The 21,619-nt window shown below is 40.3% G+C and overlaps 1 protein-coding gene across 7 annotated transcripts in view; it reads left to right on the forward strand.

Annotated features, from left to right (window-relative positions):
- Positions 1 to 21,619, forward strand: part of LOC105936218 (RNA binding protein, mRNA processing factor) — a 59,854-nt gene that overhangs the window by 20,952 nt on the left and 17,283 nt on the right. For 3 of the 7 annotated variants that reach the window (XM_036146466.1, XM_021323760.2, XM_036146467.1), the window contains exons 2-7: positions 351 to 428; positions 2,165 to 2,203; positions 7,418 to 7,480; positions 14,707 to 14,857; positions 16,333 to 16,416; positions 17,743 to 17,870. In XM_036146466.1, the coding sequence (XP_036002359.1) occupies positions 351 to 428; positions 2,165 to 2,203; positions 7,418 to 7,480; positions 14,707 to 14,857; positions 16,333 to 16,416; positions 17,743 to 17,870 (543 nt within the window). The remainder of the gene's footprint in view (positions 1 to 350; positions 429 to 2,164; positions 2,204 to 7,417; positions 7,481 to 14,706; positions 14,858 to 16,332; positions 16,417 to 17,742; positions 17,871 to 21,619) is intronic. The other 4 variants (XM_036146464.1, XM_036146468.1, XM_036146469.1 and 1 more) reach the window with 2 other exon arrangements.

The raw sequence follows: 21,619 nt of genomic DNA on the forward strand, positions 1-21,619 counted from the left end.
TCCGTTGCACCCAACATATACAGTACATTTTAATTCTCCAGCATCGCCAGCCCAAGCTGCAAGTTGAAAAGTTCAAATGTAAAACAGGGGATAGAACTGAGAAGGGGGGGGGGGGGATTGGCCCTTTGTAGATTACACAGAGAAGCACACTGGTGCAGAAAAGACGGTGCTCGCAGAAGAGAAACATATCTCCACCTGTATTTGACAAGTCTTTCTTGGAGCGTACCTTGTTTAACTTCATTGTCCTGTTTCTCATAACCTCTTGTTTCACCGTCAGAGAGCCGCTGCGGCTATTTATAACCACGGAGGTTAATGAAAAATGCATAATCCCTCTCTCTTGTCCTCCTCAGGTCCGAACACTATTTGTCAGTGGGCTACCGCTGGATATCAAACCACGGGAGCTGTATCTCCTCTTCAGACCATTTAAGGTATGTTTGTATGTTTTAAACCGACGGGCTGCAAGCAGCTATTCTTAGCTGCTTTTCCTTTTTCCAGCAGTCAATGAGACCTCCATTAATGGTGATGAAATAAACGGCAATGGAAACTCTCCCCCGAGGTTCAAGTGTCTGTGCTCCTAAAGCCGGGCTTCAATCACATCTCGATCGCGTGCTCATCATGGAAAAAGTGGCTCAGCGGCCGCGATCCCAAAACAAAGCTGCTCGCTTCGCCTCAGAAGCTCTGCTTCCGCGCACTGGCTGGGATTTCTAATCCAGTCGAACGAAGGTGGAGGCTGCCGGTCCCTTTTTGGCCCGTCGCCCGAGAATAATGCACCTTAATGGTTCAAGAGCACTGCCGTTTAAGTGATTGAATAATAATGCATGTAAGTCCCTCTCTCAGACGATGCTTATGGTATGTACGCCGAGTAAAAAGGTTTACATCATGAGTGTTGAGAGCTGGAAGCCTGGAACAATTAGATAAGACACAAGAATCCGATCCATACGGGTTTTTCATAAGCACTCAAGAACAGCAACCTTACCACGTAAAGCAAATGTTAAACGTTTTACCAGATACCGTTGCCCCTTGGAGGTAAACCTTACTTGAACCTTTTCTACGTTATGTCTCGTTATAACCGCAATGTTAAATGTGTTTAAATGGATGTGACATTCAGAAAATAGCGCAGAATTAAGTGGAAGCTGAATGCACATTGCATGTTGGCCAGCAAAAGTCCATCCAGAGGACCTTCTTCCCAATAATAATAATAATAATAATAATTTAACTTTATTGATCTCAATATGGAGAAATTCACTTCTGCATTTAACCCATCCCCGTTGGGGAGCAGTGGGCTGCCACTGTGCGGCGCCTGGGGAGCAGTCAGGGGTTAAGGTTCTTGCTCAGGGACCCAGAGTGCACTGCTCTAACCACTCGGCCAGCACTCCCCCTACATGCTAGCTGCCCCCCCTACATGGTTCGTGGCAAACTTTGAATGGGGCTTCCTGTGGATTTTGGTTAGTAATAGCTATCTCCTCGCCATTCCCCACCACCCAGATGTGTGGAATCCACAATTTGCAGCTTAAGATGTGGATCTCTGCAGCTCCTCATCATCAACCTTTATTTAACCAGGATAAGACTTAAACATTTAGTTACCAACCCCCCCCCCCCAAAAAAAACCCAAAAAAAACAAACAAAAACAGTACAATATCAATAACATTGTTAAATAAAACCGACCCTCCTAAAATCAATTTGAACAATGGCATACAGCATCCCAGAGTTCCCATGGTCCTCTACGCTCCTCATCTGATTAGTGCTGTCTTTGCCCCGCCCATCAGTTTAGTCGGACCACCGTCTCTCAGTAGGTTGATCTGTCTGCTGTGCCTGTCGGTCTTCAGATGGGTTTATACTCAGATTAAATTACACTAAAGGATTCTATTTACTAAGTAGGCGGCTTCTAAGAAAAAAATTCTTGCATATTTCTTTTTTATTTAGCGGTATCTGTTGTTAAGAGTGCTAAATACAAATGCACACTTTTCAGGTTTTTGAAAAAAATTTTAAAAACCAGTTATTTTCCCACATATAGCAGTTATAAAATCCTTTGTTTTGGTCTTTCACATAAACTACACATAGAATATATTAAGGGTGCAATAATATAACGGTATGAATACTACTGCAAGGAACTCTATACATACTTTTTTCTGCATCATGGTTCTGTTTTTGTTATTTTTTTCAGGGCTACGAAGGATCCTTGATAAAACTTACTTCCAAGCAGGTATGTTTAATTCTTCTTCTTTTCATAAAAAAAAAATGCCTGAATTCCTGCTGCTGCTGCTGCCAAACAAAATGTCCCATCTGTCAAACCCCTAATTCTCTTCATCTCCTTTTCTTTCCATCTTGGTGGTTTCGGCTTGTTGACAGGGAGGGATCGGGGCCCCTTGTTTTGTTGGGAAGTACCTTTTAACGGGGGAAAAAGAAGTTTCCTGGTGGGAGGGGGGAAACACGCTGAACCAACTTGCCTTTGGCGGTCTGATAGAGGGCTTGTAGTCACAGTCAGCTCTGGTGGGACGTGTGAGGATGGGCGGTGGGGGGTGGGGGGGGGGGGGGGGGGGGGGATTGAAGGTGTCAGAACGAGCGTTTTTTGACACGAGCTCTGAGTTCTGCCTCCAGGGGACCTGTAGTGAATATTAGCTAGTCTGGCAGGTGTCCGAACATCAGAGTCAGGCCTCTTATATGTTCACATCACACTCCTTCCTGCTAAAACGTGTTCTGCTAAAACCTTGGGCGTATCGGGCAAAAAAAAAAAAAGACTCAAATAATACATTTCTCCCAATTTTAGTAATAGTTTCATGATGTGTGAAGCGTTCACAGAATACTCAGCAGTACCGAAGTTGCACAGGATGCAGTTTAGCACTGCTTAGACTTTGAGTGTTGCTGTTCGTCCCGCAGAACTAATAGCTGTTTGGTCTTTTTTCAAGCTGCTACATCTATGAACTTGTCCACAGCCTCTCCGGCCTCTAAAATGTTTGTGCTATTTTTTTTATTTTTTTAAGTTTTGCCCGTAATAAATAAGCTTCACTGACCAAGCTGTAGGTTTTTAAAACTTGCATTACAACAACACCACATGAGAGCGACTAGACAGATGTACAGCACTGTGTAAAAGTTTTAAACCACCTCTGTTTTCTTCATGGTTTACTTTCAAGTGGCCTGATGTTTATTAGTGGTCTTTATCAACCATTTTTCAGGCTTTATAAAGGTATTTCAGTGTTTTACTTTGGACTTCAATAAGCTCCGTCGCTTATTTTATCCAGAAACTGAGCAGGGCAGTGAGTTGTGCAGTGTGTTCTTAAAGGACATAAGGAAAGTGGATAAGGGAAGGACACATCTTTTGGAAACGGGAAAGAAATCCCGCATAGTCGTGACAAAGGAGCGTTTTCAGCTAATTGCTTCTTGGTCGTCAAGCTGTCATCTTTAGGATTTTGTTCAGATTCGGCTAAAGAAACGTATCCAAATATCTTCCTTTGTGACAGGCTTTTGAATACAATAAAATACTGGTTTTCAGCACATTCTCCTTTCAACTTTTACCCATATTTCTTTTTTCCAAGTTGGAAAATGAACCAAGTCTCGTGAAGTCAAACGTCAGATGTCCCTCCGTTATCCTGGCCTCTTCGTAATAACAACTGCATGTTTGTAGTTTACAAAAATAATAAACAGTTTATTTGTATCTCATCAAGTCTTTTAAATGTGCTGTATAACCTCTGCTCATAAACATGTTCATTTAGTGTTTCTATACATAAAACAGAATGAAATATGCTGTCATTAGCCAGTTTTACTGCTGCTGTTAGGTAGCTTCTCATTTAGCACAGCAGTTAGCCTACTGCTCTGGTTTTCTGACTTGCAACTGAAACACAGTTAATTAGGCTTTCATGTCAATCTCAGATCCTGTTCCACACATTATGGGTGAATAATGGTTCACCGCTGACTGCTTTAGTTTGTACATTAAATACTCTCCAGTGCACCTGTCTATTGAGTAGTTTCTGTCTCAAACAAAGACGAATAGGCTTGAAAAGCTCGTTGTTTTGGATGTTAAATTAGTTCTGTGTTTACCCTGATAAACGCCGATTTAACTCAGACTGGTACCACTAAAGGTAGCCCAAGCACAGTGATTTTGTCTGGTATTGTATTGATTATATGCCCATAAAAACACACGGGCTTGGAGAGTTTATGGCGCTCCTCTTCCTGTATGGTGAGCACCAATAACGCTCTGCACAGCGATCCTAAAAATATATGGATGTGCATGACTGGCCGAAATTGCTTTTGTTGTGAGACACTGTTCTTAAAGGTGATTTTTAATGTCTTCCTTTTTTTACTTAGAATATCATGAAAAAGTTTTTTTTTTTTTTTCCAGTAATTCCATTCAAAAAGTCAAACTTGTATATTATATTCATTAATTGCACAAAAAATGATACATTTCAAGTGTCTTTTCATTTTAATGATTATAACTGAAAACTAATGAAAATCTCAAATTCAGTATATCAGAAAATTAGAATATTGCGAAAAGGTCCAATATTGAAGACGCCTGGTGCCACGCTCAGCTAATTAACTCAAAACACCTGCAAAGGCCTTTATATGGTCTCTCAGTCTAGTTCTGTAGGCGACACAATCATGGAATCGACTGACTTGACGGTTGTCCAAAAGACGACTATTGACACCTCGCACAAGGAGAGCAAGACACAGAAGGTCATTGCCTTAGAGGCTGGCTGTTCACAGAGCTCTGTGTCCAAGCACATTGATAGAGAGGTGAAGGCAAGGAAGAGATGTGGTAGAAAAAAAGGTGTACAAGCAACAGGGGTGACTGCATCCTAAAGAGGATTGTGAAACAAAACCAACTATGTGTCCCAAACCAAACAGCTGAGCCACCAGAATTGACAAAGACTCCTGGATGTAACAAACCCAGATTTCAGCCGATCGCAGTTACATTAAAAAAAGGGGTTTGTAAATGCTGAATGCGGGAAACAGATCAGGAGACGCAGGTGGAACCAGACTTGAGGCGATGCAGGTGGAGCACAGACAAACTGAAAACACCACGGCGGCAGAGCACGACTTGATGTGATGTGACGATCTGGCAGTGAGTGGGTGAGTGAGGCGGGGATCTGAAGGCTGGGGAGCAGGTGAGCAGAGGAAGCCCTGGTTGGTGGCAGGTGACAGGCTGAAACTTCAAGTCCAAAACAAACCAACAAAACTCTAAATCATAACACTGGAAAGGTGTCGAAACATTTTCAGAAAGAACTGAACTGAAGTCCTGTTGCCTCCGATTTAAGCCTGTTTGCTATTTCTGGAAATCCTTTTTTTTTATTGGACTTAAGTGATATTCTAATTTTCTGACACACTGAATTTGGGGTTTTCATCAATTGTCAGTTATAATGATCAAAATTAAAAGAAATAAACACTTGAAATATATAATATACAAGTTTCACCTTTAAATAAAATGACTGAAAAAATAAATCAACTTTTTAATGATATTCTAATGACCAGCGCCTGTAAATCAGGTAATTCCACTTGTAGCTTCAGCGTCCTTCAGCTCGGCCTACAAAATGGTGGCGAATAAAATAAAAATGGCAGATTTTGCAAAATTGTTGAGCCGGAAGTTCATGCCCTTGTTTAGCTGCTCCGCGACAAATGCTGTGACGTTATTGTTCCAAAATATTTAACAGCGAACAGAGAAAACTGTACGGCTTGAAAAATATGACCTAAACACAATATAAAGCAATCTACGCAACACCTGGAGAGACTACGTTCTAAATTATCTGCATCCCTAGAGACTTTATGTACATATAAAATGTACTTAAGGGCTAAAAAAGGGGATTTTGCACATTATATCCCCTTTAAGGCCAAAACGGGCATAAATTTGTCTTTAAGTGGCTTGATGACAAGACATAAAAAAAATTTCTGAAAGTGATTAGGGATGGAACATAAATTGTTAAAAGCACCTTAACCAATGAGTTGTGCTTTACTCTGTTAAATTACTTTGTTTTGAGCTTCCCTCTTGGTCAACCCTGCAGTTTAAGATCATAGTGCTGCAATTAAGAAATCTCTGAATTCCCCCTACAATTGCACCAGCAAGTGCTTTTAAAAGACGTTTACAGCGTAACTCACTACCACAAGTCATTCCTGGAAGCTGGTTGGTGCTCAAACTGTGAAGTTGACATTATTATGCTGACTGGTCTCTGCAGCGGCATTACGAAAATGATCCAAAGAGCCAGAAAACGACTGCCGCTACTTTAGAATCTGAACCGTATGTTTTTAGCTAATTTGCCGTCTTCGATGCGTAGAGATAACTTGTCTCCTTGCTAGCCCTTGAACCAACTGAAAAGGGGCATCCGTTACCTTCTGCCCCCCCCCCCCCCCCCCCAATAAATGCCATCCTCAACATGACAAATGTCAGCTAATGCTCACGTTCAGTCAGGAGTCACAAAGCACTGTCCAGAAGTGCCCCTGCTTTGTTTTGCCTCTCCCGGCTAATGGCAATGACGACGGCGACATAAATCAATCGATCGGCCCGCTCCCCCTCCGCCAGTCGCAGAACTCGCAGGCATCTCCATATATAGCAGCAGCAGCAGCAGGCAGACCTCAGACCCTTTCTATTTATATTCCTGCTACGCTTCCTCCTCCTGACGTCTTCACTAAGTCCTTCTTTTCTTTTATGTGAGTGTTTCGTCCTTTTCTCCTTTTGCGCCCCCCTCCCCTTCCTCCTTGCTTCTCGCTCCACTTATTCCAAATTCCCATAACCCTCGACTGCTTTTCCAGATTACAGACAGCGGTGTGAACCCAAGGGAGCGACGTGTTTGGAGGCTCCCCCATCCACACTCGCCCAAACAGCATAATTGTGGATTTATTCTTCTTTTTGTTGCATTCCCACCTCCGTCGTCTCCTATTGGTTTTTCACAGCATCAGGTCTCCAAAGTTAACAGACTGTAAAAACAAATGTCGCGAAGCAGGCCGGCTTCAGATACTTTCAAAAGATCTGGTCTGGCTTTCTCTAGTTTTCACCTCTCACCTTTAAGCTCTGCTCTCGTTTGTCTTCTTTCTTTTTTCCTCTCATCTCTCTATCTCTTTTCAGCTTTCTTCTCCCTCCCTCCTCTTTGTCTGCACCAACTCTTACACGCACTTTCTCGTTCCCCACGTTGCCCGTATTTGGGCAAAGGAGAGCCCGAACGTTGAACTCTCCCTTTGTGCAAACTAAACTGCATTTTTTTTTTTTTTTTACTCCCCCTTCTTCTCTATCTCCCCTCGTGTCGCCACAGTTTTATAAACAGGGGAAGAGCGATGGAGAGGGAAAGAGTTGACTCTGATAAGAAATGAAAAAAAAAAATATATATATATAAATATAAAAGAACAACGTTTTTGTCATTCAGACAGAAACGCAGACTCAGTTTTCTGCCCTAAACCATGTTTCTTCCTTTTTGTTCTGTCTCCTTTCTCTCCCCAGCCGGTGGGGTTTGTCAGCTTTGACAGCCGATCAGAGGCGGAGGCTGCTAAGAATGCCTTGAACGTAAGTGTCATGCCCTCATCGCTCGAGCACCAGCTCAGCGCAAAGCATGTCTCTTCTTTTCTTTTTCTTTTTTTTTTTTGCAACTCAAATGGATTTTAGATGAGGGGAGATAAACATTCCTCCGTGGCCCATCAAATACTTCCCCCTCCCCCAGAACAAAAAAAAAAAAAACAACAACCAAAAAACACAACAATTCATATGCAAATATATTATGGCCAAGTCAAAATACTGAGCCACGAGGAATAAAACAAGATCTCGTGCTCACAATATTACAACGCTACCATGCTATCTCATCTGAGTGGTATCTGCCTGGAGAATAATATCCAGTCGCTGCCAGCGTGTGACCTAGCCTGTTTTTTATTGAGACTTTTGTTTCGAAACGAGAGCAGAAGTAGATCTTGACTTGCTTTGTCGTGTTGACAGTCAGATAATTTAAGATTTCAAGCCATAAATGATTGAATAGTGAATATTTTATAACATTTTAGGTGCTTTGTAGGAAAAGGAAACAGACATGAGACAAATTACTTGTAAACGTCTTGAAACTCAGTGTAAGCCACCAGTGGCGCCATGGCTGGCATATGCTTCGCATGACTAACTCTAGATCCAACTCAGATGCTTCAAAGTGCAACAGAATAAATCAACATCAAGCAGATACTCTATAGTGCATGGTTTCATACCAAATAAATACATAAATTATTATTTATTTTGCTGAGCCGCACTAAGAATGTAGTCGGCCCTGTTGGGTAGCCTGGTACAAGCTGCTCATTTGGCGGGCTGACAGAACTCGGTTGCAAACCATCAAATATACCTTCATGATGTTAAGGACAGTAAAAATGTAAACTTTATTTTTAGTTTACTTTAGTTGACTTTGTTTTAAGGTCTTCGTACAATCCCGTTTTACATCGCCTGATGTTGGATCTGCTTCTAATATGAATAACAAACGATCGCTCATAGGTAGAAGGCTAAAACACAGTTTTTTTTTATATATATATATCTTCTTGTGTCATAGTTCTTAAAAAGAAACCGGGATCAGCTGCAGTTACCATGGACAAGTCTAAACTTTACAGAAATTGGAGATTGGTATTCGACCACAGAATTCTGATCACCATCTCTACTTGAAAACCACAAGCGACGTAACAACAATTATAGCATTCCTAGCAGTCCATCCATCCATCCATCCATTGTCTAGACGTGCTTATCCGTGCAGGGTGGCGAGGGGGGGGGGGGGGTTCTGGTGCCTATCTCCAGCAGTCATGGGGTGAGAGGCAGGGTGCACCCTGGACAGGTTGCCAGTCCATCACAGGCAACACGACCATACAAAAACACGCACACTCCCACCCAAGGGCAATTTAGAGACTGTTAGCAATTAATGGTCACGTTATTGGACTGTGGGAGGAAGCCAGTGTGCCCGGAGAGAACGCACCCGTGCACAACGAGAACATGCCAACACCATGCAGAATAACCCCCAGGCCAGGATCTGAACCCGCGACCTTCTTGCTGCAAGGCAACGCTGTTTAAGAAACTAAATCTGCTTCTTTGAGCTTTGCCTGCGAATGCCGCAAGTTTTGGAGAAAACGACGTCTTCTTGCGTGCATAAATAGAGGATATTGATCTAGGCTTTAATTTTAATCTCCCTTATTCCAGACTGTAGCTCAGCAGAAGCCTTGGTGAGGCGGGCTCAAAATAGAAAAAAAAATTACAAAGCCCACATTCAGAGGTTTTATCCTGCGTTCTAAAAACAAAGGCGGTAACGAACTCCAGCTTTCACAACCTTTACTTTTCTATTGTTATTTATTTATTTATTTTCGTGGGGGGGGGGGGATTTGTTGATATCTTCGTGACGGAAAAAGATCACTTTTATCTCCGTAACCAAAGTGGGACCGTGACAGTGGAGCGTATTGACTTTCAGATGTTGGAGATGTTGGTGTGTATCAAAGGCAGAGCAGACAGAAGAAGAAAGGAGAAAAATTATCATCTTATTATGAGCCAGACACACGCTACAGCGTTTCTGCAGAATCTCTAAGTGGGAATAATATTGTTTTATTTTTTTTCGGAGGGAAGAGTTATGTTCCCGAGAGGTCGTATGGAGATAAGTTTTTTTTTTTTTTTTGCAAACATCTATCTGCATATTTAGATATGGCCGTGTGGAAGACGGAGAAACCTCCAGAGGAATGAGGGATTTGTTTCCTATCAGGAGCTCTGCTATATTTCCCCTAAATTACAGAAACATTAACCAGAGATGGTGGTGCAGAAGAAGTCTAAGAAGCACTCCAAAGTGGATGTTCAGCCCGGTTCAAACACCGGAGAGCTCGGGCCCCTCATTATAACTTTGCAGCTTATTACACCTCTGCAGCTTCCACCGGCAGAAGCCGCGAGCCGCCCTGAGCCAAGGCAATCCCAGTTAATTCCTCCCTCTTTCATGAGAAGAGTCTTCACTCGCTTGTTGGAGCTCAGCTTTGCCTGAGCCTGCTGGGACGAGATGAGAAGCCCATCCCCGGCAGCTCCTTGCTCTTCTGCTGCAGAGAACTTCACACCTCGGCTGCTTTCCTCCTCAGCCGGTTTGACCTCTGGTTTTGCTCCGTGTCCTATGCAGGCAAGTAGATATGGTTGATGCGATCATGTTGGCGGCTGCCTATAAGTTTTCGTCCCATATTGCTTGCTTCCGAGCAAAGTAAGCGCATATCCGCTTTGCTTTTTGGACGAATGGGGCCTTTATTTCTGCCGCATTCCAAATGTTCCCTCAAGCAAAAGGAACTGAGAGGAGAAATGATTTGTCCAACGGCTCACGTGGAGTAAAATCTCCCTTTGTTTGACTCGTCATGAGTAGTGCCATGACAGAAGGACTCTGGCAGTGGCATGCCTAACATTTGCCTAAACTATTGGCTCCTTTACAGCTTCAGAGCCGACCGTGTCGTGACAAATGGGGGATCTGATGTCCTTGTATTACATTACAGCTCTAGAGTTCAGTAGGAAGCATATCGAGGTTCTTTTGGCTTATCTGCCTGAGTTTTAAATGACACCATGTGTTGGCCAGGGTTGTGTCATCAGGTTTTGATTTTAAATTGCTCAGTAATCCACAGTGAGCAGCTTTTATCGGGCGTCGAACTCCAAACGCAATCGCCAAGCAATTTATGAGATAAATTAGTCACCCATATCCATCAATACAGCATCCAATTCAGTCCAAATTAGAGGCTGACATTTTTTGGGGAATCAACATTGGGAGTCAACATTAGTAAATATCACGTGTTTGGGACGGTACAGGATTAAATATCAACGGGAGCGGGACTAAACCAATAGCAGGTACAATAAACTAGGATGGATGGCAAAAAATGTAATAAAATAGAAAATCAAAAATGTAGGATCGGCGCCGCCATTTTGTATTTTTTTCCCCAAGAAACCTAAACTATAATGCAAGTCAAAAGAACTACACGACCCAGAAGCCAACAGTGCTTCCGGTCTATTTTTTCCGCCAGCGCTCAAAAACAGAATGGGGGGGAGAGACAACCTCTAGTGGTGAACTCAACCTGGAAAAGTTGGATTTGCAACACAAAGTCAGAAGTAAGGACTATTATGTATTAAACTCACAGAGCGTCTGTAAAGTTGCAGATATTAACAAACTTGAGGAGAGTTGAACGTCACGGTGTTAACACTCAGTACCCTGCTTGTAAAATGCGTTTCCTGGACTCATTTTCCAATGTGCAACAGTGTAATAATACAGCCAATAACTTAAAACTACTTTATTATTTTATTTAGTATTATTTGAACAGTTGTGTTTTTTTTTCTGTTTTAACCCACTAACTGAACAACGTGTTAACACTTCTCTTTCACTTTTTAACAAAAGTAAAACACGTCTACTTCCATGTCTAGTTGGATAAAAATGAGACGGAGCCAACTGGACTGACTTTTCCTGGGTCCAGTTAGCTCCGTCTCCAGCTCTGCACCTCCCCCGAAAATTAACATAACCTCACTCTCAATTTTTGATAAAAGTTGAAAGGTCTGTCTAAGAATGTGTTTAATGTTCGATGAATGTATTGGTTCTGATAGTAAACCCTAATTAGTTTGTGGATATTTTATTGAAAATGGAAAAATACTAATATGCTTGAATGATATTCAACTTTTTCTTTTACTAAACTGAGTTTATGAACCATTGAGGTATATTATCAAAATTGTGACAGTAATGCCTCTATGCACTTTTTCTTAATTGAGTATATATCTCTTGCTAGGTGCATTATTCTTTAGTTTCAGCAATTTGAAATATAAAAGTAACTTTATTGTTCAAGTGAAACAATTACTTAATGAATTAGTAAAAGGCAACATTGTACATTTGGTTTATTCAGCTAAGACAGGCATGGTCTGTTTCCTTGTTTGTTATTATTTATTTATTATTATTCCTTTTACTTTAACTGGCCTTTACTACAGCTAAAACAGGAACTTAACTGACCCTTCATAGACATTCAGGTTTAATGTATTGCCAGAAAACGTAGTGAAGACAACAAGAATGGGAGTGGCACAGGAGCGGGAGTCATTCTAAGTGGGAGCGGGATGGGAGTGGGAGTAATTTTACCAGGAGTGGGACGGGACAGGACTTTTTTCAGTGGGAGTGGGATGGGACAGGAGTGAAAATCCATTCCCCGTGTCACCCTCTAGTCCAAATTCAATTCAGATCAACCAAATTCATTCCAGTGCAGTCCAGCGATACGATAAGTTTGCAACAATCCTTCCTCATGATCCGGCATGTGATGACCAGGGAGTGGAGCCGCTCCCTTTACACACAAAGAAACCAAGGCCAGGGGTTAAGAGGCGAGGGATGCGATGCAAACAAAAACAAAGGCTCTGGTCCAGGACTGCCGTCTGTCGGAAAGAAATATAAATAGTACACAGCATTACTTGTAGCAATAGCTCAGTCAATGGCTTAATCCAGGAATGAGATTCAGCTAAACACAGAGGCACAGAACCAGGAGGACTTTCTGTTACAAAGAAAAACAAAGAGTACAGGAAGTTAGTAACGGCAACAGCTCCGGGAATGACTTCCTCCAGACAGTAACATGCGAGCAATGAGGCAAGAGAATTTTCTTTGGAAAAATGTACAAAGAACACAAAGTTAATGGCAGTAATAGCTCCTATAGTGTAGTGGGTTTGTCCAGGAAAGTGACATATCTAAACACAGAGGTACTGAGTGAAGGGTATTTGTTATGGGAAAGAAAAATTAATACAGTAGGCATGGTTATTGGCAGCAATAGCTGCCTCTGTGACCCCCATACAGGAAGGAGACATAGCTAAAAACAAAGTCACCGAGCCAGGAGTACTCTCTATATAGGCAGCGATAATTAAGATATGTATAAATATGAGTAGTAAGAGAAAATAGCAGTGCAAAAAGGGGGTCAGTATGCCCACCTGCACCTTAAACACAGCAGTATAACCATAGAGATTGCTCTGTATAAGGTAAACCACTTTAACTATAAGCTTTATCAAAACAGACAAGTTCTAAGCTGTACATTTCCATATGATATATTAAAAAAAAAACTGTAAACTGTGACAGTTCGAGAAACCAGTCAGAACCTGGTAAATGTGTAAACAGCACATGGGAACGGCAGAACACCGCATTATAATTTATGTTTTTTTTTCTCCTGCTTTCTGTATTGCTCTATTAGTGCACCAAATACTAGACAGCAAGATTTTATTTTCTCGTAATCACCTCCTCATTTATCACATAACATCATACAGTAAGTGCCAAGCAAAATAATTTAGCCGCCCCGTTCTGAAGGGTGGTTGTGAAAGCAAAGTAATCCTGGTGTTAACATCATTAGGAGTCATTTTGTGGTGAGCCATAATCGCTACGTTGCTTTGAGCAACCTTCAAGGAAAACAAAAAGATGTCCGAGAACTCTGTAAACAGGAATAATTGACTTTGTTATAAAAACAACTGAAACATGGGGAAAATTCAAATTTGGATGCTTACCCAGACTTTAAGTTCACATTAATACTGTAAAAATCGACTGAAGCCAACAGATTTTTTTTTTTTGTGCTTTTTTTTGTGTGTAAGATCTGCTGGTGTTTGAAGAAGCATTTTATGTTGGACTGCCTCTCAGACATCCCCAGAGAGGAGTTTTGACAGGCTTTCATCACTGAGTTCGATTTTCCACCTTCTCCAGCTTCATTTGTAACCACAAAACCTTTAGAAAATAGAAACAAAAGAGTAAGGAAAGCTGCAAAAAAAAAACTCAGTTAGGCATTATTGTTTAGATATGTGACCAGGAGTGACATTGTGATCTTTTAACCACAGTTTAGATCCGTATGATTATGCTTATCTTTTATCAAAAACCTCACAACATAAATGACAAACAGTTTCACAGTAGTAAAACAAACACAAAAAAGGTAAAATGCATAGCATACTGAAATTTTACGATTATTGTTCAAAATGTAGTTTGATCTCAAAAAGTATATATACATATATATATATATATATATATATATATATATATATATATATATATATACATATATATATATATATATATATATATATATATATATATATATATATATATATATATATATATATATATATATATATATATATATATATAAATCCAAAGTCAGTAAAGCACATGAGAGGCAGCAGGATGTTTTAAATTGTGCTCTTGTTTAGTCAAATCTGCATTGTGGTAGAGGACCTGAACTAATCTAGAAACATAAAGTAAGTTAAATGTAGCAGATTTGTCTTTTGAACTTTGCATAGTACATTTTGGAATACGATTTAAATTATTTATCCCAGTCTTCTTTTATTTACAGTACGTCTCAAAAACTAGACATTTTAAAGGGGTTGTATGCACTTCTTAAAGCCACTTTACTTCACTAGACAGTCACACACTGACAGTGCCTGGATAATGAGACAAACTCCAGCAGCAAAAGGCGTTTTAACATCTTGACTTGGGGGAATGTCTCTTCTTTTTAAATCTTATACACAGCCGACTGGCTAACTTTTGATGCTGTTGGTTTAAAAAACACTGTTGTAGCTTCAAACCAGAAACCACTCTACAACGAGTATGCCAAACTCACTCACTCATAGGTTTTTTTACAACTCACAAATTAAGTAAATTAAATAAAATTTGCACGTTTCTTTATTATTTTTGTCCAGATACTGAATCCGCTTGTGCCCGCTCACTGTCCTGACTGCTGTGTTACTAAATAAGGTGTTCCCTTACACATCTTTCCGGTTGATCTCAGGGGGTGCGTTTTGATCCAGAGATTCCCCAAACTCTGCGGCTGGAGTTCGCCAAGGCCAACACCAAGATGGCCAAGAACAAGCTGGTCGGCACGCCCAACCCCCCTCCGTCCCAACAGAGCCCCGGGCCACAGTTCATTAGCAGAGACCCATGTAAGTGCTCGGCTCACTCATCCGCCTGTCCTTGAGTGCGTCTTACTTTGTGCTGCTGCTTCCTTTGGCTGAGCTGGACCGAACAGCTGTTTCCCTTTTAGGATTTTGTTTATTGTGCATAGTTATGTGCTTTAGTTGACAAGAAAACACAGAATACTCTGTTTTTTCCCTCCGGTAGAACATTTTTAATCGATGTTTTGGTCATGCTTTAAAAAAAAAATACATTTTAATGTAAGGTGATTAATGAAATGCTACATGCTGTTTTATTTTGAGCTCATCTGGTGAAACATTGATGCTCTCACAGATGGACTACTTATTAACAGTGCATGCTCATTGTTAACTGTTGGACCTGAAAGTACCAGGTGTGTTTGGAATGTGTTCACCCAGTTCCTAGTTGGTTAAACATTTTTCTTTTTTTTTTCCACGAAGGTTAAAGGGTTTTGCAGGAATCATTCATTGATAGTTAAACATAGACCAGCTGTACTAGTGCATTCTTCCTGAATGACCAAACCGCTCTTATCTTGGATCTTTTCTTTGCCAGAGAAGGGGGTGTTACTGGGTGCCTCAGAGGAAAATGGACGGAAACGATTAATGAAACCATGACGTAATCACCAGGAGAGAAATTTCATTCACTTCCTGATAAGAGTTGTTTTAATCAGCTATTTTGTTTTCCTGATCATGCTTTGATAGGAAAGTACAGAGAAATGCTCCTTTAAAATTATGTTTGTCTGATGGTTCTCCAATGAGTTACCCAGTTTTGTCTGATTTTTTTACGTCGTTAAGTGTACACTCCCTGTTCACCACACAGCACTGTTTCCTGACTTGTGCACTTTTTTTTCACAGTCACCTTGCACCTAGATTTACGAGTAAATTATGGCTGAGGTGGTTTCCTCTCATTTGCAACTTCTCTTAGCTACTCTTGCCCCGCCTGTAAAGCTTTTTTGTTCTCGCATATATCCAATTTAGAGTCTAACAGGGGCCTGATTTACCACTGCAGAAGTTAGTAATCTGTAGAATAGCAGGACTTTGTGTTCAAACACAGGTACATAAAACCATTCAGTTTTTCCTATCTGTTGCTAGAAGCTAATGTTAGCTGTACAAGCATCACTAAAAGAGGATTTAACATTCAAAGCCAGGTTGTTAGTTCAGGAAAACACTAAAATGGTAGTTATTTTGCTTGCTGTGGCTAAAACAGAAAGGTTAAAGCTTTGGAAAGCAACCTGTTATATTATTGATTGTATGTACATCACACGCCACATTTTTTCTCGCGGCTGGTAAAGATGTCTTAAAAGCCTTAAAAAAAACCCACATATTAATATTGAATAGTGTGAACTTACGCAGCAAACCTTGAAAAATATCTAATCTTCAAATTGTGTGCATTTGTTTGATGGGGAGATCTCTCAACCGATACCAATCTTGTGTTTGATTTTTCCCTCTGCGATGCAACTCCTAAGCTAGACCCTTCTCCATTCCAGGTAGGGGTGCTAATGCACCAAGAGGTTGTTTGCTGAACCTCAAAAAAAGAAGATGTCCGTGGTTTGGAGATACACTATTTCAAGGTAAACATGGAGGATACCAAAAAAGCAGACTTACCGCTGTGCTCAGCCAAGCTGTGAAGAGGGGTAAAAAAAGAACACAGAAATTAGATAAAGCATTTCAAGACTAAACATGAGACAGAATTCAAAGAGTTTGCTGCAGCACAACCAAGATTTCAGCAAGTACTCCAGAAACACACCTGAAGCTCTTACCAAATCCGTCGCCTTTGATGATCAGTCGTTTACGGTGGTTAATTATATTAAGTTACGTGTGATCTATAAGTCCCAATTTGTTACTCGTACTTGTAGTCAGTCTGGAAAAAACTGGTATCGGGACACCCCTACACTGGATATATATGACGTGGCACAATGGCACGTTTCTCTTAGCTATTCTTCTGAATGGAAAATGCAAGAGAACATGCCATTCCACAAAGGAAAATATGCCTTTAGCATACATCTTTAATAGTCCAGCATTGGCTACAGGAGAGTCGCCACGCACCTAAACGCGCCCATATCTACAGTCAGAGCAATAATTAAGCTGGACAAGGACCTAAGTCTATCTTGCAAAAAGTAATTTGCAATATCCCTGAGGCTTCACTTCAGACTGCTTAAAGAAGTTTTCTGGTGCTGAAATAGTGGTTTGTCTGATGTTGATTTCCAATAGTTTGCCAGTAAGCAAAAAGGGGGCTTTGATGGCAGGCCTAAAATGACAAGAACCAAAAGCTTATTTTTTAATAACTAACATACTTGTTCTACTTTTGATACTTTAGATAAGTTTCAAAATAAGTTTTCTTTTACCAGTTTACAGTCTCCGGAATTACTGACATTGTACATGAGAATAAAAACTCCTCTCAATTCATCCATGTCATCTGTTTAAACGTCGATGGCAGGTTTCCCAATTTAGAAGGCTGCGGTTTCCTAACAGCGCAAAACTGGCCCAAAAATCCAACATGGCTGCTAGAGCATAAATGTACCAATAGCTACATTTGTATTTCTGGAAAACTGAATCTAATTAGTTTCATTACACGAAAAACACTGTACAGCATTATGTTGGTGTTTGTGTTGTTACCTAAGTCTATCTTGCAATCCAAAGCTTTACAGGCTCGCAGTGTATGTTTGAAGTTGTTGAGCTTTAACTAAACAGTACTTGTACAAAGTTTGGGCTTTTAGAGGGTTTAAGGCAATGAAATAAGAGGAATCAACTTCACAAAATGAAAACTCCCCCCAGTGCGCACCTCCACAATCACCACCATCACCGCCACACCTTCACCCTGTCTCTCTCTCTCTCTCCACCCACCCATCCACATTACCACTCTCCTCACTCCACTACTCCTCTTCTTCTTTCCACAGATGAGCTCACAGTGCCTGCTCTATATCCCAGCAGCCCAGATGTGTGGGCGTCATACCCGCTGTACCCGGCCGAGCTGTCGCCGGCCCTTCCACCCGCTTTCACCTACCCCTCCTCGCTCCACGCTCAGGTAATCTGCAATTCCCCATCTCCGGTTTCCCATCACCATCGTCACCACCACCACTGCTCCTTCACCTACCGCCGAGCCCACCGCACAAAAACGCTGCTGTTTTTAGCCCTGAAAGACACTCTCCGTTCCATTTCACAGGTCCGCTCCACTTAGTCATTTTGTTGGTAGAGGCTTTTCAGAAATATGTGCTGCGGTCAAACTAAAACCCTACAGGTAAATGTTGATTCTAGGTAAAACAGCCCAGCTTGTACAAAAATGGGGTTTTTTCATAGTGGAATCTGCACACCTTCATGTTGAATAATTGTCAGTTTGTCATAAATGCCAAAATCCAACACTAATATGTGTTAAATAATATTAGAAATACCTATATAAAATGAATGAATCAATAAAATAAAATAAAAAAAATGTGTAAACTTTCGATATTTTATCTGTGAGTCAGTGGGAGTGGCTAGCACTGCTATAGACAAAGTGGTGGGTCCTCACTTAACTGGGTTAACCAGTCAGATTGCAGGGTTTATGCCATGATGACACTTTATATTATTACATGATGGGTACAGCAAATATAAAAGTATGAAATAAATACAGTAATAATAATAAAGTATATTTTTAAGAATTCAAGTTATTCTGATTGAATTGCACATTTTGTTATTTAATTTTGTTTATTAAATTAATCAAATGTTAGAAGTATTTACACATTTGAATTTTTATACATTTTAGAATTTGTTTTACTTAAAATGTAAAATACATAAATATTTATTTATTAAATTATGGCATCATTGGTGTTCCATACTTTAATGATACCGTTATCAAACTTAACTTGAGGCTAATAGAGAAAATATTTTCTTTTTAAAGATTTAGAGCATGAAGAGCTCTTTTTTAAGCCTTCCTTAAGAAAACCAGATAATTCGAACTTCCAGGAATTTAGTAACAGTGGACTAGTTATCATTTCAACGTCCTTTAAAACGTGTAAAGAAAAAGGTCTTTAAAACCCTCATGAGGGATATTTTTTGGATTGTTTTAAAAAAAGAATCAAGAGGTGTTTTTAGAAAGCCATAAACTCAAATGTAATCAAAAGCTAAATGCAAACAACTTTTTCATTTATTTTCACAGTTAAAAGTATAAAATTAAAAACTGTTACTTATTTACGTTTCTCTGCAAGCAATGACTGCATAGAACACACGTGATCCTTGTGAAAAAGCCAATAAATCCTACTTTTGTAAGGTTTGCATCATTATTTAACCATAATCTCCCTCTATAATTATACCCTGTTTGGTCCAGTTCATCAAGGTCTTTAAATCTACACAGCTCAAACGTGAGCTTACATGAGCGTTTTAATATTGATCTCTTGAAATTCTTCTCATGATTCCTGTTAGACCTAGGCTCACCCATTAAAACAACATCAGTGTCAGACTGGTCTTCAGGCTTGATTTCATCTCTTAGTATTTGAAGTATTGCTTGAAACGTTTTAATTGGATCCATGCAGTGTTGTCTAAATCTGCTAGAAGGGGAAATAAAAAATATGTTTCTATTCAGAATTCAGGCACTTGTGTCTTTTAAGCATAATGCCATGCTCACCTTGAGAAAGACACTAGCTGAAGCACAGATGAAGTCAGAATTTGCAATGAGTGCAGGCTGAATCTGCCTAGCTGGCGTTTTTCCATATGCGTGCCGTGGATGTGCACACATGCTGACACAAAGAGAATCTAGCTCAGTGATTTCAGCCGGGGGTTGTGGTCAGTGATAGGTTTGTTAGAGCTTCCCGTGACCAGGAGTAGGTGCTGATATAATGCCAGAAAGGCGCGGTTCACACACTCATACACACGGGGCTGAGGAATCAAATATAAATCACGTTAAAGTGAGCTCACCTTCCGGGCTCCGCGGCTAATCAGCTGATGTCATCAGGGTTAGTGGAGGCTAAGAGGTGTTTTTAGGCTGGATGAAGTCAGCAAGTTAACTGGATCTAAAGTAACTAACCACAAAAATAGAACAGTAAGTCCTAATAAAAAAAGAGAAAGAAAACAGGCTATTATGCGTCATATAAAGTCATAAAATATTTACCTTTTTACAGTTTTTTATTCGCTTTTTGTTGTCACACCTAAATGTTTCAGGTCATCAAACTACTTTTAATATTAGATAAAGACAACTTGAGTAAATACAAAAACTGTTTTCAAATGACAATTTCATTATGAAGGGGAAATCTATCCAAAGCAACATGGCCCTGTGTGAAAAGGTAGTCACCCGCTAAACCTAATAACTGGTTGTGCCTCCCCTGGCGGGGTCTGCCATCAAGCGTTTGCAGTAGCAGACACTGTGGAAGATAATTGGTCCAGTTGAATTTTATTAATCCAGGTGCACTGGAGAGTTTCTGAGCATGAAGAGCCTATTTAAGATCCTGCCACAAAATGTAATTTGGATTTGAGTCCTGACTTTGACTAGGACTTCATATTATTTAAGTGTTTCACTCTGTAGGTTTGGACTTGCTGTCGTTCCTCCAATCACTGACCTGTGTGAAACGGGACACACACCTTAAAAGCGTTCCATGTTTTTTTTTATCATCAGTCCTAAGGATATTTTCCCAAAATTGTTGGGTATCATCAATATGTGTTTTAGTAAATGTGAAGCAGGCCTTCATACTCTTTTTGGTCCGCAGGGGTCTTGGCCTTGGTACCAGTGGATGGTATTTTTTTTAATCATGTACCTTAACAGTGTTTTCCATGTTGTTGTGGGTTCTTCTTTGATCTCCTTAATGAGTTGTAGATGCTGGTGAACATTCTCAGTCATCCAGGTCATGGTCATTCCAAAAAAAGTAAAAAACAAAACAACTGGACTTGTTTTTCGTTGTTGAAGACGTTTCGCCTCCTCTCCAGGAAGCTTTCTCAATTCAAAAAGTCTGGAGTAATGTGGAGTACCAAGCTTTATACTACTGCCATTACAAGGCCTTTGTTTGGCAGTAGTATTAAGCTTGTTACTCCACATTACTCCAGACTTTTTGAATTGAGAAAGCTTCCTGGAGAGGAGGCGAAACGTCTTCAACTACGAAAAACAAGTCCAGTTGTAGATGTTCTCCTGGAGTAATTTTTGTATGCCGGCCAGTTCTGAAAAAACTAGGATCTGTTCCATGTTTTCTAGATTTGTGGAAAGTGGCTCTAACTGTCATTTTCTGGAGTCTCAAAGCCTTTTTAACTTTGTTAAACTTGTGTTTTATCATTTGCTCATGAATTTGTTAAGGTCAGGACTATTTTTCTGAGATCTAGATAAATAAAAAATTGAGAATGCCGGTCGGCATCTGTCTTTGTTATTAATTAGATAACTGCTGAGAGAACTGACAATATTAAGACCACAACATAGCAAGACAAAGGTAAAAAGAAAGCAGCCCAGCTATTAACGGTCTTTTATGGAGCGCTAGCTGCTACTACTGTGTGCTGATGTGTGCTGAGAGACAGAAGAGTGACGTGAAAGATGGATAACATGCAAGATGAACTGTTCAGACTGCAGATGCTTTGAAAAATATCCGATACGTATCCAAATTAGTGCCACATATGGAAGTGGCACAAATCAGATTTTTTTTTGGGAGGGTGAAAAGATCAGATTGGGGTCGCATTTCTCTAAAGTCTGAACGTAACCTAACTCGCCTGTAGTCAGAGCAAAGAGAGCAGAGAGAAGTCTCTCTCTTTGTTCGCTCATTGCAAATGTATCCTGCCCTGGATTACAAAGCGAGACAAAATATATAGTTTTTTTTTTCTCTGAAA

The sequence above is a fragment of the Fundulus heteroclitus genome, chromosome 14 (assembly GCF_011125445.2).
Source record: "Fundulus heteroclitus isolate FHET01 chromosome 14, MU-UCD_Fhet_4.1, whole genome shotgun sequence".
Classification (NCBI taxonomy): Eukaryota; Metazoa; Chordata; class Actinopteri; order Cyprinodontiformes; family Fundulidae; genus Fundulus; species Fundulus heteroclitus.